Source organism: Cnephaeus nilssonii (assembly GCF_951640355.1).
Source record: "Cnephaeus nilssonii genome assembly, chromosome: 1".
In the NCBI taxonomy this organism is placed as follows: domain Eukaryota; kingdom Metazoa; phylum Chordata; class Mammalia; order Chiroptera; family Vespertilionidae; genus Cnephaeus; species Cnephaeus nilssonii.
This window is the reverse complement of record NC_137072.1, coordinates 17,141,590-17,168,416: the sequence shown is the minus strand read 5'-3', so window position 1 is coordinate 17,168,416 and position 26,827 is coordinate 17,141,590. Positions and strand designations below refer to the sequence as shown.

The 26,827-nt window shown below is 41.2% G+C and overlaps 1 protein-coding gene across 6 annotated transcripts in view; it reads right to left on the bottom strand.

Annotated features, from left to right (window-relative positions):
• ABI1 (abl interactor 1) overlaps nt 1-26,827 on the bottom strand; it is a 112,758-nt gene that overhangs the window by 33,319 nt on the left and 52,612 nt on the right. For all 6 annotated transcript variants that reach the window (XM_079773052.1, XM_079773054.1, XM_079773056.1 and 3 more), the window contains exons 2-3: nt 24,709-24,876; nt 2,340-2,516 (exon numbers count right to left, since the gene is read on the bottom strand). In XM_079773052.1, coding sequence (XP_079629178.1) covers nt 2,340-2,516; nt 24,709-24,876 — 345 coding nt within the window. The remainder of the gene's footprint in view (nt 1-2,339; nt 2,517-24,708; nt 24,877-26,827) is intronic.

Below are 26,827 nucleotides of genomic sequence, written 5' to 3'. Positions count from 1 at the left end.
AGCCCCCCTCAGTGGCAGCGGATCCGTGCCTCTCAATGGCCGGATAGGCCACCCCGAGTCCCGCCCCCCAGCCTCCCACCGCCCAATCGTGGGTGTAGCGGAGTGATGGTAATTTACATGTTACTCTATTATTAGATAGGATTGAGATGTATACCTAAAACTAATATTATGTGGTATGTCAACTGTAATTTAAAAAGAAAAAACTACATTTTAAAAAAGTCTGCTTAACAGTATGAATATGCTTAATGCCATAGAACTGTAAACTTCATGTGATTATATTTTACCATAATTTTTTTAAAGTTTTAAAAACCCTGAGTCTAAAATACCTATATTACAAAAAAGTAGACTGCCAAAACTCACATCAGTATACTTTCAGTATAGATCATGCTGTGTTTACACTACCCATTTATACATATATGATGAAACAGTTGAATATTCTCACCCATTCCTTGTAAAATGTGGTTTCATTTTATACTCTGCTAAGTACTGTGTAGTAAACCATTATTATTGAAGGGACAATAGAAGGTATTAACTTCTAAGATGGTGACAAAATTTTATTCATGAGTGTATATTGCATTGGTAAGAAGAAAAATCAAGATTGGGCCAAAGCGGAACAATTGAGTGAATAAGTGAGTGAGTGTGTGTGTGCACGTGCACATATACATGTGTAAGAAATATATAATTTTTAATCCAAAAACAAGTTAAATAATAATACAAAAAAGTTCTTCCAGCCTCTCAAAATCCAAATCCTATAGATCAATCTAGTCTAAAATATCTTAAAATATCTTAAAAATCTAGTCTAAAATAATTGAATTTAAGCCAGCTGGTGTGGGTCAGTGGTTGAGCATTGACCCATGCACCAAGAGGTTACTGGTTAGATTCTCAGTCAGAGCACTTCCCTGGGTTGTGGGCTCAATCCCCGGTGAAGGACATGTAGAAGGCAACCAACTGATGTTCTCTCTCATCAATGTTTCTATCTTTCTCTCCCTCTCCCTTACTCTCTGAAATCAGTAAAAATATATTTTAAAAAAAGAGAAAGTAAGCACTAGCTGGTTTGGCTCAGTGGATAGAGCATCGACCTGCAGACTAAAAGGTCCCAGGTTCAATTCCAGTCAAGGACACATGGCCGGATTGCACGCTCGATCTCTAGTACAGGGGTACAGAAGGCAGCCAATCAATGATTCTCTCTCATCATTAATGTTTCTATCTCTCTCTCTCTCTTCTTCTCCTCTCTCGCCCTTCCTCTCTGAAATGAATAAAAATTTTTTTTAACAAAAGAGAAAGCAAGATATGGCATTCAAAACACAAATCTATAATAATAAAAGGCTAATATGGAAATGGTTATCACACCCTCACGCCGTAACAACTGATCAGCAGAAGGCTGCGTACCGGCCGAGGATGTGACTGACGCTGCGTCCCCACCCAGTGCTGGCCGGAGACGTCATGCGCCGGCGGGGCTTGACAGGGATGCAGCTGGCTGGGTCTGGGTCTCACCCAATGGGGGTGGGGCCAGCCGGTTCTGGGTCTCACATGATTTCAAGGAGCGGGTGGGCAGGACTTGACTCTGGGTCCCACTGCACGCCCCAGACTCTGACAGGAGGGAGGAGGGAGCCGGATACCCACAACCAGGACCCACACAGCAGGGCAGTGGCGGTTAGAGGCGATCAGGCCAGCAGGGGAGAGCAGTTAGGGGCAATCAGGCTGGCAATGGAGGGCAGTTAGGGGCAATCAGGCCGGCAGGGAGGGCAGTTAGGGGTGATCAGGCCAGCAGGGGAGGGCAGTTAGGGGCGATCAGGCCAGCAGGGGAGCAGTTAGGGGCGATCAGGCCAGCAGGCAGAGGTGGTTAGGGGCGATCAGGCAGGCAGACAGGTGAGCAGTTAGGAGCCAGCAGTCCCGGATTGCGAGAGGGATGTCTGATTGCCAATTTTTGACAACAAATTTGAATTTTTGTCAAACCGGCAGTTGGACATCCCCTGAGGGGTCCCAGATTGGAAAGGGTGCAGGCCGGGCTGAGGGACCGCCCCCCCCCAACACCGTGAATGAATTTCATACACCAGGCCTCTAGTTATAATATTAGTCTAGGATTAAATAGCTCAATTAATGAATAGCCACTTCAAGTTTTAACAGCTTCTTGAATATAGCCTATCCCAAAATTATGCCCCAATTTGGTATAATACATAGCTAATATTAAATAAGTGTCTGATGAAAATTGTAATGCTAGTTACTAGCTAAGAAAATCTATTAATTCTCCAAGAAAATAATCTTTATCAGCATTTTGCTATCCAAAATATTTACTGGATAAATAAGTTATTTTAAGTTAATGCAATAAAAATGCTTACCTTGACACCATGGCCCACATCATCCAGAACTGTATAGTCAATAGGTTTCCGAATATACCTTACAGGGCGCTCCATATTTGCAGGTGCTATTATTTTGTGAGTTCTTGATGTATTCTTATTTGTTGTCAAAATACCAATCTCCCTTCGAGCCACTTTCTCTTTATGAATGCCCACCGTCTGTATTTTAAAATAAACAATGCAAAAGAATATTACTAGGCATAGTATAGTAAATAATAAATATGATGGCCATATATCTTGGATCATAAACAGGTTGGACCATACAACTGTATCACATCTATTTTCCAGTGAATACTATATCTTTCCCTTCAAAATTAAGCAAATTAATATTCTCAAGGCTCAAAACAGGGAATTTAATGGCTTTGATTCCGAAGCAATTTTCTCTCCTAAAGATTTGGTGTTTGTGTGAAAGGACTAGAGTCATACTCAAAGTAGCTACCACTTTTGTAGTAAGGATGCAGAAAAATAAGTAAATCAATAATCAGAACACAATGAGATAAGTGCAGTAGTGACACATGCAATTTATTATCAATTATAGGTGTTCAACCCTGGCTGGTGTGGGTCCGTGGTTAGAGTCTCAGCCAGCACAGCAAAGGGTAGCAGGATTGATTCCTAGTCAAGAGTATGTACCTGAGTTTCAGGTTCGCTCCTCACCCCCAGGTCTGGCACATGTGGGAGGCAACCAATAAATGTGTCTCTCTCACATCAATGTTTCTTTCTCTTTCTCCCCTTCCCCCCCTCTCTCTGAAAAGCAATGGAAAAAATAATATTCTCAGGTGAGAATTAACAAAAGAAAAAAATTAAAGGTGTTCAGAGCAAGGTACCAAACTAGGTTGAGATGGGTTCACTTAAAGGCTTTATAGAGGAGGTAGGTTTTTCAGGATGAATAGGCAAATATGGAAATTATTTAAGGCAGAAAGAACTGCATGTTGCAGACAACAGTAAAAGAGAAACATAAGAGCAGATGTCACAGCCCAGCTAATACTGGCTTTTATGGCCTTAAAATTGCTTTTAAATTTACTTGTCAACACTTAAAAACGGGATAGTAGTTAGCATAAGAAAAATTACACAACTGCTCAACAACTTAAACTTTGTTCTAATAGTAATGGGAAACCAATAACAAATTTAAATTGAGTAACATCATCAGATCTGCATTTTAAAAGATCCCTCTGGCACAGGTACTGATGACAAACAGAACAAGACTACTGACTAGTGAGACCAGTTAGGCAATTACGGTAATCTAGGTGAGGAAAAGCAAGGACACGAACTGAACTGAAAAAAAAGGGGGTGGGGATATGGTTAGGAAAAACCCCCACAAGTTTAATATCAATGTTCATTTAAGATTTCATTTCACCATAATTTTTAAGATATATTTCTTTTATTTATTTCCTTCTTTTTAAGTTGATTTCAGAGAGGAAGGGAGAGGGAGAGATAGAAACATCAATAATGAGAGAGGATCATTGATCAGCTGCCTCCTGCACGCCCCCCACTGGGGACCAAGCCTGCAACCAAGGCTTTGAACCGGAATTGAACCTGGGACTCTTCACTCCACAGGCCTACACTCTATCCACTGAGCAAAACAGGCTAGTGTGCCCCGCCAGCACAGCCAAGGGTTCGGCGAGCCTGAGGGAGGGCCGGCGAAGGATGAAGAAAAGACAGACAAAGAGAATAAGCTGGGTCTAGGTGGATCTTCTGTGCCTGGCTGAGACCACAGAAAAGATCCAGACTGCAAGCGATACTTTATTTTATAGTCAGAGGTAAACAAGGTAATTTACACTGTTCTTGTAAGTTTCACTTGTTTTGGCAGCACTTGCTGCACCTCCCACAGCCCATTAGCTACCCAGGAAGGATCTAGGAAGCATCACAAGATCAAGCTTAATTATGCTAAGAGGGCTGTGCCCTCTAAGCTGGGACTTGTTTTTGGCTTTGCCAACAGGTCAGTCCAAGGCTTATTCCTATAACCACTCCCTACAGGCTAGGGCTTCACCATAATTTTTAAAGCGGAATGGGAAAGAACCTCTATCAAAAACATTTTCATAACTCCAAAATAGGGTTCACGGAGACAACTCTCCTTGGGTGTCCAGCACTTTTGCACATCTTACAAGAAAAGATACTTGATTCCCTTTGTTCTGGATATACTATATAATAAAGAGCTAATATGCAAATGGTCCTCACGCCCTCACGCCATAACGGCTCAGACACTCACCACCATGGTCCCGGGCGCCAGCAGCCGTGCCTGCAGACTGGGAGAGGGACAAGCCACACACCCTGCCATCCTGGGCACCAGCAGCTGCGCCTGTGGCCTGGGAAAGGGACAAGCCGCCCGCCCCACGGTCCTGGGCACCTGCAGCTGTGGCCCGGGTCAAGCCGCCTGCCCACAGTCCCCTGCAGCTGTGGCTGGCCCGGGCAAAGCCAGCCTGGGTCCTGGGTGCCTGTGGCCAGCCAGAGGGAGGGAATCCTGGGTCCTGGGTGGGGGGGCGAAGGAGAGGCGGTTGGGGTGATCAGGCCAGCAGGGGAGCAGTTAAGGGCGATCAGGCCAGTAGGAGAGCAGTTAGGGGCAATCAGGCAGGCAGGTAGAGGGGTTAAGGGCGATCAGGCAGGCAGGTAGGCGAGCGGTTAGGAGTCAGCAGTCCCGGATTGCGAGAGACAGTCTGATATCCCCCGAGGGGTCCCGGATTGGAGAGGGTGCAGGCCGAACTGAGGTACACCCCGCCCCCCGTGCACAAATTTCGTGAACCGGGACTCTATGTATATAAAAGCCTAATATGCAAAGTGTCCCCCCAGGAGTTCAACGACCGGGAGTTCGATCGCTTGCTATGACATGCGCTGACCATCAGGGGGCGAGCGGCACCGAAGGAAGGCCCCGGCCGGCAGCCCACAGCTGGGGTAGGGGAGGCCCTGGCCAGCAGCTCACAACCGAGGAAGGAGGCCCCAGCCAGTGGCTGGCAGCAGCTAGGGACCCTACCCGTGCCTATACCTGTGCATGAATTTCGTGCACTGGGCCTGTAGTTTATATAGTAAATAGCCTTAGAGGGTAACAGTGTCTACATACACACAGCAAAGGTAAGGAAGGCTTAGTGCCCATTATAAAATATCTGGTCCCCTAAGCTGAGAGTTCCTTTGTTTTAATACGCCCAATTCAGAGGGCAGGCATCACTTAGCTGTCTTTGCAGAATCCTATGAAAACTGGGGCTGGTTATCTGGCACCAATGTTGACATTCTGGCTAATGCTGCTGCCATGAACAATGACATCCTTTTTGTAATCCAAGAGTTTCGTGTCCTTTAATAGTGTCCATGATACAGTGGTAGGCTAACTGGTTAGCTTGCATGAAGAGTGAAATCTCAAACCCTTCACAAGTTTTGATAATTTTGGCAATGACAATGGAATCTGACAGGAAAAATCATTTTAGAAATAGAATGAGAAGCTAGTTAATAGGAATTGAGAGAAGTCCATGGGAATTGTGAGTCAATATGTTGACCAAATTTGTATGGTCAACCAAGCAATGAATGGTCTTCTACTTTACTGCCTATTAATGAGGCTGGATTGAGGAGGCAGTTTCAGGCTAAGGACCAGTAAGTAGTAGGTTCAAAGAGAGTAGCCCCACTTACTTCAACCCTCTACCAAGTTGACAATCAGCCTCAGCAGGTCGGCCCTGTGAACAACTAGTACTAAGATTGGTCTGTTGGGAGAGAAAAGTAAACATATAGGTTCTATCCCCTATAGAAAAAGGTGTCTACTGTATTTTCCCATGTATAACATGCCCCATGTATAAGACGCCCTCCAATTTTCCAACCCAAAATTAAGAAATCAATATTTTAAACATTTTGCTGGTTTCCCTCTTAAGGCCTTCTTCTTTTTTGGCTTCTCAAGGAGTTGTTCTTCCTGTTTTCTCCACTGTCTGATCATACACTCAGTGGGAGGAGGTCCAAATTGTCTCTCTGCAGCTCTATTTCCATATTCTTTTGCATAGCTGATTACATTCATTTTGAATTTTGCAGAGTAAGACAATCGCTTACTGGTATTTATCTTTTTATTTTTTGACATCTTTATGGGCTCAGAACGCTCCAGTCCCTGCTGCATCTGCGCACTCACCACCTCCACCTCCAATTATGGCATCAGCTGTCATTAGTAACAATAAGGCTTGTGACTGGAGGAAACCTGTTTGACAAGGTATGGGCAGCTACACACCCATGGGGCTCCCTCCTTGGCTGACTTCCATGTATAAGACACCCCTCGAATTCAGTCTAACGATTTTAGAAAAAAATTTTCCTTATACACGGAAAAATACGGTACATTGGCTGTGAAAGGAGGAAATTGCAGCCACTATGATCAGAATAAGAATGGACCTTGAGGGCATTAAGCTAAGCGAAGTAAGTCAAACAAAGAAAGACAAATACTGTATGATGCCACTTATATGTGGAATCTAAAAAACAAACGAATTAAGAACAAAAATAAGCTCATAAATAGAACAGGTTGGTGGTTGCAAGAAGGTAGGGTTAAGGGTTCAAAAGGCACAAACTTCTAGTTATAAAATAAATGTCTATATTGCATATTTGAACATTGCTAAGAGAGTAAATTTTAAGAGTTCTCATCACAAGAAAAAAATTTTATAATTATGAATGGGGACAGATGTTGACTAGACTTACTGTGGTGATCAATTCACAATATATACAAATATTGGATCACTAGAGGCCCGGTGCACGAAATTCATGCAAGGGACTCAGCCTCCGCCCGCCGTCGCATTCTGGGGGCCTCTGTTGCCTCTGCCTTGCCCCCTGCCCGCCGTCACAGCCTGGAGGCCTCTACCTCCTCTGCCTTGGCCCCCACTACCCCGGCTTCGACTGGAAGGTCGTCTGGAAGGACATCCAGTCTAATTAGCATATTATGCTTTTATTATTATAGATTATGTTGTATACCTGAAACTAACATAGTGTTATGTCTATTATTCTACCTCTATTTTTTAAAAAAGAAAATATATACAAAATAGAAATGTTTCCTTCTCCTTCCAACACTTTAATCCCAGTTAATTTACTATCATTGCTCAACCTAGCTACTACAATAGCATTCTAAGTAATCATTTGCATCCAATCTAGCCTCTTTCCAATCTGTTCTCCTTGGTAGAAGCATAGTGAACTTTATAAAAACAGTTTGCAAAGATATATGCACCCCTGTGTTCATTGCAGCATTATTCATGTGGCCAAGACATGGAAACAACCAAAATTTCCTTCAATAGATGAGTAGATAAACAAGATGTGGTACATATATATAATGGAATACTACCCAACCATAAGAAAAGGAAAAATACTGCCACTGGTGAGAACATGGATAGATCCTGAAAATATAATTCTAAGCAAAATAAATCTGACAGAAAAAGTTAAGAACCATGTGATTTCATTCATATGTGGGATATAAAACTGAAAACAACAAATGAACAAACAAGAAAAGCAAACAAAATCTCATAGACACAAAAAACAGTGGTTACCAGAAGGAAAGGGGGTGAGGGAGTAGTAAAGGGTAAAGGAGATCAAATATATAGTGACGAAATAAGGTTTGACTTTTGAGTGGTGGGCAGATAATGTAATATACAAATGAAGTATCATGGATTTGTACACTTGAACCCTATATAATCTTACTAACCAATGTTACCCCAATACATTTAATTTAAAAAAAAAAACAGCACAGTAAACGAGAAAACAAAATGAAAAATTTTAAAGATATTTTACTTGCTTAAAACCTATTAAAAGAACATCCCACATGGTTCCTGTCTTCATGGGAAAAACATATTCAAAATGGCTCAAGTTTGTGCCATATTTTTCTCATACATCATTGTGTCCAAAATTCTCCTTAAAGTCATCTGTGTTCAGCCTTCCTACTTACTTCAAACATTGTAGAACTATTTCGGACACTATTTCAAATTACTTGACTGGGTAGGAGGGTGGAAGGATAGAGAAAAGAGAAAGAGAGAGAGAGAGAGAGAGAGAGAGAGAGAGAGAGAGAGAGAGAGACAGAGACTGACTCATGGATATATACAACAGCGTGATGATTGCCAGAGGGAGGTGAGGGAGAGGAGTAGAGGGTATATGGGGTATAAATGGTGATGGACAGAGACTTGACTTGGGGTGGTGAACACTCAATACATTGCATAGATGATGTGTTGTAGAATTGTACACCTGAAACCCAGATAGTTTTGTTATCCAGTGTCACACAAATAAACTGAATAAAAAGGACCCTGGCCAGTGTTGGCTCAGTTGGTTGAGCATTGTCCCATGCACCAAGAGGTCACTGGTTCAATTTCCAGTCAAGGCACATGCCCAGATTGCTGGCTGTGGACTCTATCCTCAGTAAGAGGCAGATCGATGTTTCTCTCTTGCATCAATGTTTCTTTCTCTCCCTTCCTCTCTCTAAAATCAATAAAACACATTTTAAAAAAGAAAAAGAAAAAGAAAAAAATTACTTGAAAAATTTACCCAAGTCTATACCCTCTGTGGTCTCCCAATTAGGAATCAATCAATCATGAAAGTCCAAATCACAATCCATCCGGCAAGCACAACCCTCCATATGGCAGAGCGAGTGAATAAAGTAGGTAGGAGGAGGGGAACAGGATTGGAACATTTATATAACAACAGCATGCATACAAACTTTGTTCACCAAGACAAAGTTAGCTTTTTCAGGAAGGTAATTCCTTCACATACTTGAATTCCCTTACTTTGACACTTTTGCTTCACCTATAGATAGCAAAAGAAGCAGATTAATATAAAGAAAATTTATTTTCAATTGCAATATACTGGAGATAAAATTTAAGAGTTACCCTAGTTGAGAGGGACTAGAAAGCCCAGGTGATCATCCTGTAGCAATCCCTGGACCTATGAAGCATAGCAGAAAACCACTGGTGTAAAAAACAACACACAAACATGAAATCAGAAAATCTAGGCTCTTTGACTTACTAGTTGTGAAATTTTATACAAGTTTTTAAATTCACTAAGATTCCATTTTGCTTATATAACATGGGGATAGGGTACTATTAGAATCTATAATATTGCTTAATACGAATATACTAAAAAAATTAACCAAGTATGAATCTTATTTCAAACTATCCAATCTCAAACCGGCAATTAAGGTAAAGTATTTCTCAATATTAATACAAAAACATAGACATATCACATTGTGCATTAGAAATATATGAATGTGGAATCTGGAGGATATTATATTAAGTGAACTAAGCCAGACACAGAAAGAAAACATACACCGCATGACCTCACTTATATGTGAAATCTAAAAAAGTAGAAAACACAGAAGGAGAGTAAAAGGTGGTTACCAGGGGTGCAGAGATGGGAGAAATGGAAAGAAGTTCAAACACACAGAAGCAGAGGAGAAGGTGGTTACCAGAGTTGGGCAAAGGCTACAAAGTTGCAGTTATGTAGGATGAGTAAGTCTAGAGATCTAATGTACAGCATAATGACCAGTATTTAATACAGCAAATTTGCTGAGAGAGTAGATTTCAGGTGGTCTCATCACCAAAAAGTTAACTATATAAAAAGATATGTTAATTAGATTTACTGTAGTTATTTCACTATGTAATTGTATATTAAATCATGATAGTGTACATCTTAAGTATTATACAATTTTTATTTTTAAAAATAAATTTTTTAAAAATGATGTGAATTATGTTTATATCTCCAGTTTTGCCACTACCAATAATAGCATTTTGGAGGTCTCCTCAGAACCAATCTACTGAGCATTAAGGTTCTAGAACAGGCGTCCTCAAACTACGGCCCGCGGGCCACATGCGGGTGTTTTTGCCGTTTTGTTTTTTTACTTCAAAATAAGATATGTGCAGTGTGCACAGGAATTTGTTCATAGTTTTTTTTAAACTATAGTCCGGCCCTCCAACGGTCTGAGGGACAGTGAACTGGCCCCCTGTTTAAAAAGTTTGAGGACCCCTGTTCTAGAACCTTGAAACTCAATAATTCTAAGGTAAGACAAACTAAAGAAAAGATGGAAACCCAAAGGCAAAATCTGATCAATGAAGATCATGCTTGCTGATTCAGCAGCAACTAAAGGAGACGTGATAAAGTCAAAAGAGAATGTATATGAGATAGACCTGGAAGTAATGGATAAAATGAACATGTTTTGGGGGAATCACCTTTTATTCCTGGGTATATTCCTAAAGACCTTATACATAATTCAAAGCTCACAAAATCCAAAAACTATGCTTAATATAGGACAGTGTTTCTGTTTAGAGCCCAAACATCAAATGACAATAAAATGAAATTCTTCCCCCATTCAATAATAAATAAGGGAAGAAATTTGAAAACAATGAAATGGGAATCTGAAAGATTAGCCTAAATAAAAAATCATAGGGCTTTCATAGTCAGGTACAACATACCGCTACCTACTCACGACCATACCTCTCTCTCATTGCCCCACTCCCATCCAATGTAGTATTACTGGTGCCAAGTCTTCCCAAACTGACCTACAATGTTTCCCAATAAAAATTTCAACAGGTTTTTTCATAGTTTCAAAATATACATGGAAAAGCGAAGGGGAAAGAATGACCTAGACATGGATAAAAAGAAATCAGAAATAGGGTTAGGGGGTCATACCCATTTACATTTATTATAAAGCCATAGTAAGTAAGACAGTGGGGTTCTTACAGAGGATGAAATAAATGGGCCAATTCAACAAAAGAGAGAACTCAGAAATAAACTTGATTATCTTACAGAGATGGCACAGTGGGAAAGAATACATTATTCAAATAGGGTGACTAGTTTGCCACCCTGAAAATGGATCCCTACCTCACACTATACAAAGGAGAAAGACAATTTCAGATCCATTAAACGAAAATGCAAGCAAGTGACATATTTATAATTGAAATATTATATATTAATGAAAATAAATTAACTACTATGAATGAACTATATATGAAACATAAATAAAGCTTACATAATGCTGAATGGAGGGGGAAAAAGCAAGCCATTTTCTAGTTAACTTTGGTTTTAGATTCACAGATGTTTATTTTACTATTACAAATTTTATAGCATATACTTATTCTTTTGAATATATTAAGTATAATTTTTCAAAGGTGTTTAATTGCATACAAAGTACAAACAGAGTAAAAATGATTAATATTTATAGAGTAACATTAAAAGACTCTAAAAAGAAACCTCTATTCTATTAGCCAGCCATATTTGGCGTGCCTAAAAAAAGGAAGAAGGGGGCAGAGAAAAATTCAAGCAGAGGGAACAGCATAAGCAAAGTCAAAAAGGCATGAAAATACAACACCAGATGAGAGATTAGAGAAAATTTAAAATAGCATGAATAAAAAGAAGCTGAGCTACTCTTAAAAGAGTTATTAAAAAAGGTCCAACCAAGATGATGGCATAGGTAAACACAGTACTCACTGCCTCCCACAACCACATTAAAATTACAACTAAAATACAGAACTATCCTTCAGAACTGACTGAAATCTAGCTGAATGGAAGTCCTACAACTAGAGAATTAAGGAAAAAAGCACATTGAGACTGGCAGAAGGGGTGGAGGTGAGTAACGGACTGGTCCTACACCCACATGTGGCATTTTTTTAAATCAGGGGGGATATCTTGGCTGCAGAGGTCTCTTGTGAGGAGCAAGGGGTCCCAGCCCAAACCAGACCCCTCAACCCAGGATTGCAATGCTGTGAAGAGAAGTCCCTATAACTTCAGACTATATAAACCAAAAGGGATTATGTCTGAGTGACACAGAGGCTGCTGGAGACCAGGCAGTTCCTCTTAAAGGGCTGGTTCACGAACTTGACTCAGACTTGCTCCCTCTGAGCTCAAGCACTGGGGCAGCTGCTTGGGGAGATCCAGGGACAAACAGGGAGCAATTGAATTGTTTGGCATGGGGCAAGAACGTGGGGACAAATTTCTCCCAGGCAGGGGTGCCCACAGGGGTCATTGTTCCTATGCTGAGACCTCCCTCGTTTCAGAGGTAACTGGCAGGCACCAAATTAGAGTCTCCATCAACCTAGCTCACACTGTTTGCTCCACCCTGGTGACTCCCTGAGACAACCACCCAATTTGCAGCCCCACCCAAGCTGTTTGCAGCGGCTTTTCCATATGAACGGTCTGCCTGGCTCAGGCTTCAGACTTTCCTAAAATCTCTCAAACAAGCAGAATTTGGCTTCAGCCTGCCCCATACCTCTCAATAAGAGGCCCCAGGCTTAGCACCAGCAGCAGCCTGCCTGGATTCACAGCTTGGTCTCTCCTGGGCCCTTTCAAGCCCAACACAAGTAGCAGCCATTTGCAGATCACTCTGTAGCTCCAGCCAGGTGGCCTCAGGCAGTGCACAGGCAGTGGCTGACTTTGCATCTCCCTGGAGGCCCCAGAGCCAGTGCATCCAGTGGACAGCTTCAGACCACACCAATTACAATTATACACATCCATGAGCAACACACTCAATGGACAGACTAAATGAGTACCAAAGCCCTGAAGCAAGTCCTGCTCCATAGGGGTGAGGTCTCCTGCAAGCAGCTCTTCCACTGTAGCCCCAGCTGGTCCTCACAGCCAATTGGCCTGGAGGTCATTTCCTACTAGTGACACCAACAGCAATCAAGACTCAACTACAACAGGACAGTGCACACAGATCACACAGGGACGCACCTAGAGTGCCTAGCTTAAGTGACTAGGGAGACTGAGCCTCTAAACCCTACAGGACACCTACTACACAAGGCACTCTACCAATACCAGGAGACATAGCAACTCTACCTAATACAAAGAAACAAACACAGGGAAGCAGCTAAAATGAGAAGGCAAAGAAACATGCCACAAATGAAAAAATAGAAGAAATCTCCAGGAAAACAACTAAATGAAATGGAAGCAAGCACACTACTAGATACAGAATTCAAAACAATGGTTATAAAGATCCTCAAGGATCTTAATGAGAGCTACAAAGGACTTCGTGAGAATTTAAGGATCTTAGTGAGAACATCAAAGACGTGAAAAAAGATCAATCAGAAATTAATATACACTAACTGAAATATATATATAAAAGCCTAAGTGACCGTTCGACCAGTAACTATGACACGCACTGACCACCAGGGGGCAGACGTTCAACGCACAGGCATGGAAACATGAAACAGACTGATGAATCTCAGAGAGAAGGGGGGAGGGCAGGAAGAGATTAACCAAAGATTTTGTATGCATACTAGAGGCCTGGTGCATGGATTTGTGCACTGGTGGGGTCCCTCAGCCGGGCCTGCGGGGATTGGGCTGAAACTGGCAGTCCAACATCCCCCAAGGGGCCCCAGATTATGCGAGGGTGCAGGCCAGGCCGAGGGACTCCACCAGTGCACACATCTGTGCACTGGGCCTCTAGTAAATAATAATTTACAGGGATTCAACAGTAGAGTAGAGGATTTTGAGAATCAAATCAAAGATTTGGAATACGAAGAAGCAGAAAACACCCAGTCAAAAGAGCAAAAAGAAAAAAATAATCCAAAAATATGGAGCTAGTATAAGGAGCCTCTGGGACAACTTCAACTGGCGCATGATGGGGGTGCCAGAAGAAGAGACAGAGCAAGATATTGAAAACCTATTTGAAGAAACAATGACAGAAAACTTCCGCTACCTGGTAAAAGAAATAGACTTAAGTCCCGGGATCACAGAGTCCCAAACAAGAGGAACCCAAAAAGGCCCACACCAAGACACATCATAATTAAAATGCCAAAGGTTAAGGACAAAAGAGAAAATCTTAAAAGCAGCAAGAAAAAAAAAAATCAGTTAGTTACCTACAAGGGAGTAACCATACGTCTGTGAGCTGATTTCTCAACAGAAACTTTGCAGAAGGGAGTGGCAAGAAATATTCAAAGTAATAAATAGCAAGGACCTACAACCAAGATTACTCTTCTCAGCAAAGCTATCATTTAGAATTGAAGGTCAGTTAAAGAGCTTCACAGACAAGAAAAAAGCTAAAGGAGTTCATCACCACCAAACCTGTATTACATGAAATGTTGAAGGGTGTTCTTTAAGAAGAAGGGGGTGGGGGGGGGGCACGGTGATAAAAAATATGAATAAAATGGCAATAAATATGCATCTATCAACAACTGAATTTAAAAATAAAAATAAACAAACTAGGAACCTAATGAACAAAATAAACTGTTGAATAAAATAGAACCAGCCATAGCTGGTTTGGCCCAACGGACAGAGTGTCGACCTGTGGATTGAAGGGTCCCGGGTTCAATTCCGGTCAAGGGCACATGCCCAGGTTGCAGGCTCGATCCCCAGTGGGGGATATGCCGGAGGCAAGTGATCAATGATTCTCTCTCTCATCACTGATATTTCTCTCTCTCTCTCTCTCCCTCTCCCTTCCTCTCTGAAATCAATAAAAATATTTTTATAAAATAAAATAGAATCAGAGGCATGGAAACATGGAGCAGAGTAATAAATCTTGGGGAGGGGTGAGGAAGTAAACAAAGAACTTACATGCATATATGCATTACCTACGGACACAGAGTCCTGGGGAGGGGCGGGAACCGGGTGGAGGGAGACAATAAGGGTGGGGGGAAGGGGAACATCTGTAATACTCTGAACAATTAAGATTTTTTTTAAAGAAGTTACTAAAGACAACCCTGGCCAGAAAGCTCAGTTGGTTACAGCATCCTGATATGCCAAGATTACAGGTTCGATCCCCAGTCAGGCCACATACAAGAAGCAACCAATGAATGCATAAATAGGTGAAGCAACAAAATGATATCTATCTCCCTCCCTCCCTCTCTCCTTCCCCCCCCCCTCTCAAAGACTAAGGAAATTGAAAACCAATCTCACAATTTCTTTTTAAGGACCAAGCAGCCATTTACAATATGAAATTAGAAACTGAATAAGGTTCTAAAGGAATAATTAAAATATTCCAAGTTATTCCATTTAGAAAGAAATGTATGTTTTTAAAACAAATGTTAAAATAAAAAGTTAAATCTCATAAAGAGATAATACGGCCGCCCAGGGCTGGCCCAAGGTGCAGGCAAGCCTCGGATAGCGGCTGCCCAGCCGCCCAGGGCCACCCGAGGCTCAGGTAAACCAGGGCCAGTAGAGGCTTGAGCTGCCAGCAGTGACAGCAGCAGAGGTGTGATGGGGCGTCGCCTTCCCCTGATCGCTGGGTCACCTCCCGCCTCTGAGGGCTCTGGGATTGTGAGAGGGGGCAGGCTGGGCTGAGGGACCCCCAACTCCAGTGCATGAATTTTCATGCACCAGGCCTCTAGTGTTAAAAAGATAAATCTCATTAAAAGATAATATTTTCAAGTTATCTTTTAAGATATGGTTATTAAAACTATTGTACCAAAATTTTATTTTAATTATGTTCTCTTACTTTTCCCTTACCAATTTGGGGGTGTGGAAAGGGGGCATTCTTCTTTTAAAGATCTTCCAGAAAAATCCTTTCTTAATTATCAAATGACAAAAAAAGCAGGCAAGAAAGAACTATGACATAGCAAAACTATTTAATATTGCACATATTTTCTGTATCATATTGGAAGGCTGACTAGCCTCACAAATGCCTCTGCCAATTCAGAGAGGGAATTATAGGTTTCAAGCAAAGAACCTTGTATATGAGTTTAAAAGCACAATAAATGTTTGCTAAAATAAGAACTACAGAATAAAAACTGAAACACTTCTGACCTGAATAGAAAAAGGAGAGGAGTATGAAACAAGTAGAAAAAGTGTAAGAGTCCTGAGACAAGCCAAACAGAGAAAGCCTTTACCCAAGAAAGAGACAATCTTAGTCTGTTACTGCTTATTTGGACCAGGCTCTGGAAATGGCCCTATGCCCAAATGTGGAATTACAGAGCTTTGTTCAATAAGCTTGAAACAAGGTCCCAATCAACTGTGAAGTTCACTTGATTCAGAATGACCTATATAAACACTATAAAATAGTTCTATTTAGAAAAGATGAGCTACAAAATAAGACTTTGGTGGAAAACAGAATATAAAACACTGGCATCAGTGTATATATTCTGAAATATATATTTAATACTGGGAAAAATTGGATCTGTAACTAACCATATGAAATGTTTTAGTACCAGCCAATGACACTTTTCTGTCGCCTCTTTCTTAAGAACATAAGAATACTCCACATGATAACTATACATGCATCCAAAAAAGAAAAAATTGTGCTTAATTTAAGTATAACCATTTTTACGCAAACTAGGATCTAAGTAAATATGAAGTTTCAAGAAAACATTAAATCACAATTTATCTTTTAAATATCAGTTCATGAATTTGTACTTATTCCCCAACTTACTATTCCTTTCTAAGAATAATTTTTGTTTTAATATTTCATGAGTGCCTATCTCTTATTAAAAAGATAGCCTGGCCAGTGTACCTCATGGTTGAGTGTCAACCTATAAGCCACAAGGTTATGGTTCGATTCCCAGTCAGGGCACATGCCCAGATCCCAATTGGGGAGTAAATCCTATATTTTAAATTCTGTAGAAATGTCAGGTATTATAATGGCTCAGGAACAAGATTGCACAGATTTAAAAGACTACCTACCATTTACTAGCTGTATGACCTTGGGCAAGTTACTTAAACCACTCTATGCCCTAATTTTTCTTAAAAAACAGATGAAATTTTAAAACAAACAAAGAATCAGATCAACCTCACAACGTTATTATGAGGATTAAATGAGTTAATATGTATAAAGGCTTTTTAACAGTCTTGCACACAGAAAAAAACAAAAAGACATAATAGCTTTTATTATATTACTAGTGGCCTGATGCACGAATTCATGCACATTGAAAGGAAATTAATTAGAAGAAATATTTTAATATCACTATTCGCCCTTTCTCTATAATAGACTAGAGGCCTGGTGCATGACATTCATGCACTGGGGGGGAGGGGGGAGGGTCCCTCAGCCTAGCATGCACCCTCTCGAAGTCTGGGAGCCCTCAGGGGATGTCCGACTGTTGGCTTAGGTACATCATTAGCACTCCCGCCACTGCCACTGCGCTTGCCAGCCATGAGCCGGGCTTCTGGCTGAGCGGCGCTCCACCTGTGGGAGTGCACTGACCACCAGGGGGCAGCTCCTGCATTGAGCTGGTGGTCATAGTGTGTCATAGCAACCAGTCGTTCCAGCATGCGGTCAATTTGCATATTGGCCTTTTATTATATAGCAGTGATGGGCAACCTTTTGAGCTTGGTGTGTCAAACTTCGCCAAAAAACTGAGCATAACCCGGGTAGTGTGTCACTTTGAGGAAAAAACATTATTTCGCAAATGTTTCATCCTCAGGAGCAGCAAATGTTTCATCCTCGACATGTGGCCGCCTCAGCGGCCGCGTGTCATCAAAAATGTCTACGCGTGTCAGTGCTGACACGCGTGTCATAGGTTCCCCATCACTGTTATATAGGATGTGTCAGAGATGAAAGAAAATTAGTAAAATGTATATGAAAATAATATATAAACTGATTAATAAATAAATAAGACATGACATGACATAAAAACAACAAAAACAGCCCTAACCGGTTTGGCTCAGTGGATAGAGTGTCCGCCTGCAGACTGAAAGGTTCCAGGTTTGATTCCGGTCAAGGGCATGTACTTTGGTTGCAGGCACAACCCCAGTAGGTGTGCAGGAGGCAGCTGATCGATGTTTCTCTCTCATCAATGTTTCTAACTCTCTATCCCTCTCCCTTCCTCTCTGTAAAAAATCAATAAAATATATTTTTAAAAACCCACAAAAACATAATATAAAATCAACAAAAACATGATACAAAAACAATATTGATAAAAACAATGACTGATAAATTGATTAAACTTATTCTAACACTGAGGCCAGTGTCAGATGTAGACAAATCAATTCGTGGAATCAGACAAACCTCTCCTCCGCAGATTCTGTTAATACTTCAGCTTTGATTATGTGAGGTCGCAATCTTTTGATAATAAATCTAGTACCATTACAAAGACCCCATTTACTATTAAGATTTCTCAGTAGCATGGTGATTGCACCTACTTTCAATTCTAACTTATGACACAGCATTCCCAAAGGAGTAACACTTTCAAGAAATTTGATGGGGAAATTTTCCTTTTCGGCACCATCTGTTGAATCTAGTATTATTGACGATTACACAGTTGTCTCTGAGTCTTAATACGATATCGTTCCCCAGCCTTTTTCACCATGTGGGAAAAGAATAGGATATGTCATTGCATCTAATGTAGGAAACAGGATACTGATTTGTTTCATTTTAGTGGCATTTGGAGTATTGGGATCTGGTTTACAATGAATGAGCAAGTCCCTTTCAAAAGGAGGTCCTCCAACTTCGTTTCTGAATATGACTGCAACTTCAGTTACACAGGGATCATTATATCTACCCGGATCACTATTACGGTCATATTTAATCGCCATTGTTACTTCCATGCAATGCCGCCGCTTTCTTTCAGTTTCTGAATGTCAACAAAAACAACCAAATTGACAATCAACAATGACAGATGAAAACACATGCGTGGGATTGGCGCCAGTGAGAGCTTTATATGTATCGCACATGCGCGAGTCAACTTAGCCTTTTATATTTATACTAGAGGCCCGGTGCACGAAATTAGTGCACGGGGGGGGGGGGAAGGTATCCCTCAGGCCAGCCTGCACCCTCTCCAATCTGGGACCCCTCAAGGAATGTCTGACTGCCCTCTCACAATCCAGGACTGCTGGCTCCCAACTGCTCGCCTTCCTGCCTTCCTGATTGCCCCTAACCACTACTTCTGCCTGCCAGCCTGATCACCCCCTAACCACTCCCCTGCCACCCTGATTGATGTCTAACTGCTCCCCTGCCAGCCTGTTTGTCCCCAACTTCCCTCCTCTGCCGGCCTGGTCACCCCTAACTGCCCTCCCCTGCAGGGTTGATCACCTCCAACTGCCCTCCCTTGCAGGCCTGGTCCCTCTCAACTGCCCTCCCTTGCAGGCCTGGTCCCTCTCAACTGCCCTCCCTTGCAGGCCTGGTGCCTCCCAACTGCCCTCTCCTGCTGGCCATCTTGTGCCGGCCATCTTGTGTCCACATGGGGGCAGGATCTTTGACCACATGGGGGCAGCCATATTGTGTGTTGGAGTGATGGTCAATCTGCATATTACTCTTTTATTAGATAGAATAGAGGCCTGGTGCAGGGGTGGGGGCCAGCTGGTTTGCCCTGAAGGGTGTCCCGGATCAGGGTGGGGGTTCCCTTGGGGCGTGGGGTGGCCTGAGCGAGGGGCCTGTGGTGGTTTGCAGGCCAGCCACGCCCCCTGGCGACCCAAGAGGAGGCCCTGGTATCTGGAATTTATTTACCTTCTACAATTGAAACTTTGTAACCTGGAGCGGAGCCAAGCCTCCTGCTTGCTCCGTGGCTGCCACCATTTCTGTTTGGATTTGTTTACCTTCTATAATTGAAACTTTGTAGCCTTGAGTGGAGGCTTAGGCCGGCCAGGGCAGGCAGAAAGCTTGGCTTCTTCTATCGCCTTGGAAACCCAACCTCCCTCCTACTTTCTCCGTGGCTGTAGCCATCTTAGTTGGGTTAATTTGCATACTTGCTTTGATTGGTTGGTGGGTGTGGCTTGTGGGTGTAGCAGAGTTAGGGTCAATTTGGATATTACTCTTTTATTAGGTAGGATAATAACAAAATATGGCTTGGTGCCAAGACAAGGTTTAGCCCCTCAACTTCCCCAAATAAACATTTATAAGCTCTGTAGTATGAATTACATTAAAAAAAAATCTATCCTATATAATAAAAGGCTAATATGCAAATTGTCCCCTTGCCCAGGAGTTCGAGCAGGGGGCGGGACAAGCTGGCCAACGGCCCGCAACCCCTCCTCCTGGCCAGCCCTGCCCCCAATCAGCCCCACCCCACCCTGATGGGAGGCAGGGCCGGCCGGCCAACTGTCCACAGCCCCTTGGCCCCAGCCGGCCCCTTCCCTGATCAACCCCAACCCCAATCAGAGCGGGCCCACCCGACCACGCACATGCATGAATTCGTGTACTAGGCCTCTAGTATTCTATATTAGTACACCTTATTATAGCTTGTTCCTCTATAACTTATCTTTTTAATAGCTATAACTAAAGCAAAAGGCTTCATTAAAGGAGGTAAGGAAATCTGCCTTAAATCATTTGATTTGGGGCCTTCATATTTACAAAAAAAAATAGAGGAAAGTTAGCAACTATTTAGGTGGCATATCAGTCCTAAAATAGCAAAGTTTAAGGTAATAAATACGATTCCATAATAGGACTTTGGCAGGAAACTCAGAGAATTTTCCACATTCTTCCTATGATTGTAAGAATGTTATACAAAGAGGAGGGGGGGGGCGATAAATGGTAATGGAAGGAGACTTGACTTGGGTGGTAAACATATAATACAATATACAAATAATCCTATCTAATAAAGAGGGAATATGCTAATTGACCATCACGCTGTCACAAAGATGGTGGCACCCATAGCCAATAAGGAGGGAATATGCTAATTGACTGCCCCACCCTCAAAGATGGTGGTGCCCATAGTCAATAAGAAGGGAATATGCTAATTGACTGCCACGCCCTCAAATATGGCAGCACCCACAGCCACAAGATGGCAGCGCCCAACCCCATCAGCCCCACCGGGGCGGCAGGCGGGCCCAGTTTCTCTGTGCGCCTGCCTCCGGAGTCCCCCAGTCCCATCAGCCCCTGCCGCTGCCCAGGGCCGGCCCAAGGCGCAGGCAAGCCTTGGATGGCGGCTGCCCAGCCGCCCAGGACCACCCAAGGCTCAGGTAACCAAGGCCGGCAGCAGCAGAGGTGTGAGGGGGTGTTGCCTTCCCCTGATCACCGAGTTGCCTCCCACCCCTGAGGGCTTCTGGACTGTGATAGGGAGCAGGCCGGGCTGAGGGACCCCCCCCTTCCAGTGCATGAATTTTCATGCACCGGGCCTCTAGTATATTATATAATTGTACACCTGAAACCTATATAATTGTATTAACCAAAGTCATCCCTAATAAATTCAATAAAAAAGAAAGTTATACAACTTTATAATATTCTTTAAAAATACAATTTTAATCCATATCATGAAGATGACAAGAACCAATCTGTCAATTGCTTTCTCTCTTCCACCCCAACCTTCCCTCCCTTCTACTCTCTCTGAAAAGCCATGGGAAAAATATCCACAGGTAAAGATTAAAAAACAAAGAGAGAGAGAAGACACCAATTACCAAGATTAAAAATTAGTAATGAGCCCTAGCCAGTTTGGCTCAGTGGATAGAGGGTTGGCTTGTGGATCAAAAGGTCCAAGGTTCAATTCCAGTCAAGGGTACATACTTCAGCTGCAGGATCCTCCCCAGCCTGGCCCTGACAAGGCACATGCAAGAGGCAACCAATCGATGTGTTCCTCTCATATCGGTATTTCTCTATCTTTCCCTCTCTCTTCCACTCCCTCTAAGAAATCAATGGAAAAATATCTTTGGGTGAGGCTTTAAAAAAAATTTTTTTAATTAGTCTTGTAACATCACTACAGCTTTAGTTTTCAAAAGGAGAAGAGAATGTTATTAACAGCTTTATGCAAATAAATGACAACTTAGGGGAAATGGCCACATAATATTTGAAAAATACAAAGATCAATTAATATGAAACAGATAAACATAAGAGCCTTATATCTATTAAAGTAATTAAATATATAGTTAAAAAACCTCCCTACCAAGAAAACTCCAGCTCTAGATGACTTCACTGGTAAATTCTGCCAAACGTTTAAAGAAGAATGAATATCAATTCTACACATTTTTTTTTTCATAAAATTGACGATACTGACACCAAAACCAGATATTACAAGAAAGCTAGACCAATAACTCTCAGGAGCATAGAAACAAAATTTTTAACAAAATTTTAGCAAAATAAGTCTAAAAACCTATGAACTAGATAATACATCACAATCAAGTAATTTATCCCAGGAAAGCAAGGCCAGTTTAACATTTAAAAGAAAAAAAAATGTAATTCACCATATTAACAGGCCAAAAAATATATACATGATCATTTCAACAAAGAAAAAGTTTTTTATAAAATCCATTACCCATTTCTGATAAGAACTCTCAGCAAACTAGCACTAGAAAACAACTTCATACAGCATATTTCTGGAAAACATAGACTACAATTATACTTATAGTAAAAGACTGAATGCTTTCTACTAAAATAGCAACAAGATAACAATGACCACTTTCACTATTCCTATTTCAACATTGTCTTGAAGCTTCAAACTAGTGCAGTAAGGCAAAAATAAATAAAAGTAAAAAGCAAGAAAAATAGAAAAGGAAAAAAGTAAAACTTTTTATTTATAAACATGATATTCTACATAGAAAATCCAATGGAATTTATATAATAAATACTGTAACTATTAAGTGACTTTAACAAGCACACAAAGTTTATCAATATCAATTGTATTTCTGTATATATAAGCAAGAAAAAATCAAGTTAAGATTTAAAATAAATACCAAATAGCTCAAAAATATGATATATTTTGGAATAAATCTACAAAGAAATGCAAGGCTTAAATACTGAAATCTACAGAAAACACATGAAAAGATATTCGACATCATTAATCACTAGGGAAAGGGAGATTAAAACCACAATAAGACACTACTACATACCTATTGGAATGGCTAAAATTTTAAAAACTGACCACAGCAAGCACTGGTGAGAATGTGAAGCAATTAAAACTCTCATTAGTGTTGATGGGAAGGTAAAATGGTATAATCATTTTGGAAAACAATTTGGCTATAAATTTGGTTATAATGTTAGACATCTACCATGTGACCTAGCCATTCCACTCAGCGGAAGCTAATTTACCCAAGAGAAATAAAAACACATGACCATATAAAGACTTGTACACAAATATTCAGGGGTTTTTTTTGTTGTTGTTTTTTGGTGTGTTTTTTTTTAAATATATTTTATTGATTCTCCACAGAGAGGAAGGGAGAGGGATAGAGAGCTAGAAACATTGATGAGAGAGAAACATCGATCAGCCGCCTCCTGCACACCCCCCACCGGGGATGTCCCGCAACCACAGTACATGCCCTAGACCGGAATGGAACCTGGGACCCCCAAGTCCGCAGACTGACACTCCATCCACTGAGCCAAACCGGTTTCGGCAAATATTCACAGTTTTGTTTGTAATAGGCAAAACCTGAAAACAATCCAGATGTCCATCAACATGTAAATAGATAACCCAGCCTGTGTCACTCAGTGGTTAAGCACTCACCTATGAACCAGGAGGTCATGGTTCAATTCCCAATCAGGACACAGGCCCCAGTGGTGGGCCATCCCCAGCAGTAGGGGGCTTGCAGGAGGCAGCCAATTGATGATTTTCTCTCATCATTGATGTTTCTATCTCTCTCTCCTTTTCCCTTCCTCTCTGAAGTCAATAAAAATATATTCTTGCCCTAGCCAGTTTGGCTGAGTGGATAGAGCATCAGCCTGCAGACTGAAGGGTCCCAGGTTCGATTCAGGTCAGGGACACATGCCCGGGTTATATGCTCGATCCCCAGTGGGGGGGCGTGCAGGAGGCAGCTGATCGATGATTCTCTCTCATCTTGATCTCTCTCTTTCTCTCTCTCTCTCTCTCTCTCTCTCCCTTCCTCTCTGAAATCAATAAAAATATATATATTTTTTAAAGTGCATGGCACAAGCACGAATTTTTAAAAAAATAAAAGTATATTAAAAAAAAATACCCATAAATGGATAAACAAAATGTGGAACAATGGAACAGTACTCAGCAATACAAAGGAGTGAACTATTTTTATATACAACATGAATGAATCTCCAAATAATTATGCTGATTGAAAATAGCCTGACAAACAAATGGTTTATAACATTTGATTTCATTTATATAAAATTTCAGAAAATGTAAACTAATCCATAGTGACAGAAAGCCTGAGGACAGGGTATAGAAAACGAAGAGGGATAACAAAGGAGTATGAAGATATGAAGAAATTTGGGGAGGATGTTCATTATCTTGAATGTACTGATGGTCTCATGGATAATGTATGTATCAAATTTTATAAAACTGTATGCTTTGTGTGCAATTTATTTTACTTCAAGAAAGATCTTACAAGAGAAATAGGGTAAGTGGTGATGATTGTACAACAATGTGAATATACCTAATGCCAATGAACTATACACTTAAAAATGGTTGAAATGATAAAATTTTATGGTGTATATTTTACCACACAAACAAACAAACAAAAAACGTTAAAAAAAAAGGAAGAGTTGGTTTACTGATCTCAAAGCTAAAACTGAAAGTGATAGTAACTAGTTAGTCGGTAAGAAAATGAGTAAGGAATCCATATATCCAGGCTATCTACTCCTTTGACATATGCTGCCGGTTGCTTAAAGCTACTTATAAGCTGTTACCTCTGAGATATGATTGATGGAAGACTCCATTCTCCGAAGCTGAGAGGCTTGGATGTCCAGCAATTGGAGTACATTGTTGGCCAATGCATTTATTTGATAAGCAACACTAGCTAGGGATTGGGTTGTATAGGCTTTGGTCTCTTCTAAAGCTTTTCTCTTGTCTGTAGCCTGAAATAAGAACAAAAACAACCAATACTTATTTATGTTAACATTCATTAAACACATATTCTATAGAAAGTCAGCGTTATAGTTCTTTGTAATAGAAAAACCCAATTGAATTAAAAAAAAAAAAAAACTGGACCGTTCTGATGACAGACTGTGTGACACTTGTAAAGCCATAGCAGAAATCCCTATCAGCCAGATGTGAATTACTCCCTCCTGAGCAGCCCGTCCACTGAGGTCCACTAAAGGATCCACCAAGCAAATGACATCAGAGGCACACTGTAACAGGTGGTGCTAAGTTGCTTAAAGCTCCTGAACCACAAATTTATCGCATTACATCTTTAGAACCTTAAGTCTGCCCAAGCTCCCCAACCCTTGTTGAGAATTTAAACTATTCCATAATGTTACTGCCTTGGTAACTGGCCTGAAGGGCTCTTGAACTGACACTAGCTCCTCTAAGCAAGCACATGCCCTAGATCAGTGGTCGGCAAACTAATTAGTCAACAGCGCCAAATATCAACAGTACAACGATTGAAATTTCTTTTGAGAGCCAAATTTTTTAAACTTAAACTTCTTCTAACGCCACTTCTTCAAAATAGATTCGCCCAGGCTGTGGTATTTTGTGGAAGAGCCACAATCAAGGAGCCAAAAAGCCACACATGGCTCGTGAGGCGCAGTTTGCCGACCACTGCCCTAGATAATAGCCCTCAAGAATCACAAGTATGTATGTATGTATGTATATATACATATATACATATATATATGTGTGTATATATATATATGATTGATATGACTCCCCCAAAACCCTTTGTGATAAAGTAGCCCCTGCCTCCCAGCTCCTTTACCTTTAGTTCCCCGTAGATGAGACCTCATCCCCATTAGAGATTATTAAAAAACCCACTCTTTTTGGTTTGAACTGACCAATCCAGCCTTAGCCTAGGAACCCCAAAGCACTCCACCCACAGACCCTAATAAAGGCATCTGCTCCAGGTCCTGCTGCTCACTCTCTATGCACCCCTGCATTGGCTTCTCCATGTGTATCCTCAAGGTATACTGTGTACCTCCTCCAGGACCTGTCAGTAATAAACTTCTATATTTCACTTTCCCTTCAGTCTTTTGTTGAACCTTGGCTCACCATCTGATGACATCCTGAGGTTCTACTTAACAAACCGTAACAAAAAAAAAAATCGCCAACACCCATTAACAGTGATATGGACTAAATCCATTCAACCTTATATTCCTGTTTACATTAATCACCACTGAAAATCCAACCTCCTTGTTTTACATTATGATCAAGTCTCTGATCTCCATAAAAACTACTGTGAATCTTATTACCCAATTCTCTACCCACCGGTTCTTCCCAAACTCCTATACCTCAGAGAAAGTTGGTAGGCAAAGTTTAAAGCAAAGCTCAGAGTGACATTTAAAGACGAGTAATAAACTTGTCTTTGGGGATGGGGGCGGGGGATAGCAACTTACTAGTATATCACAAAGGGTTAGATAGCATTAATTTGTATAATCTAAAAATGAATTGTCTAGTCCAAACTTTTATAAATATTTGAATTCCCTTTTCAAAGAAGGCCAAGAATAGGGAAAAAAAATGGAACAGACGTCTAACAAACTGCTAGTGTTCAAGTAACCCTTATTTCACTTAATGGTCGCAAAGAGCAATAGTGACGTTCGCAATTCAGATATACCAAAGAGAAGCCGTAAAGTGCTTCCTTTAAGTGAAAAGTAAAAATTCTTGACTTAATAAACAATTGTATGCTGAGGCTGCTAAGATCTAAGTAAGAATGAATTTTCTATCCGTGAAATTGTGAAGGAAAATGAAATTCATGTTAATTTTGCGATAGCACCTCAAACTATAAAATTTATAGCCACAGTACATGATGTACTGTGTTAAAATGGAAAAGGCATTAAATTTTGCATGGAAGACATGAATAGAGACCATGTTGCC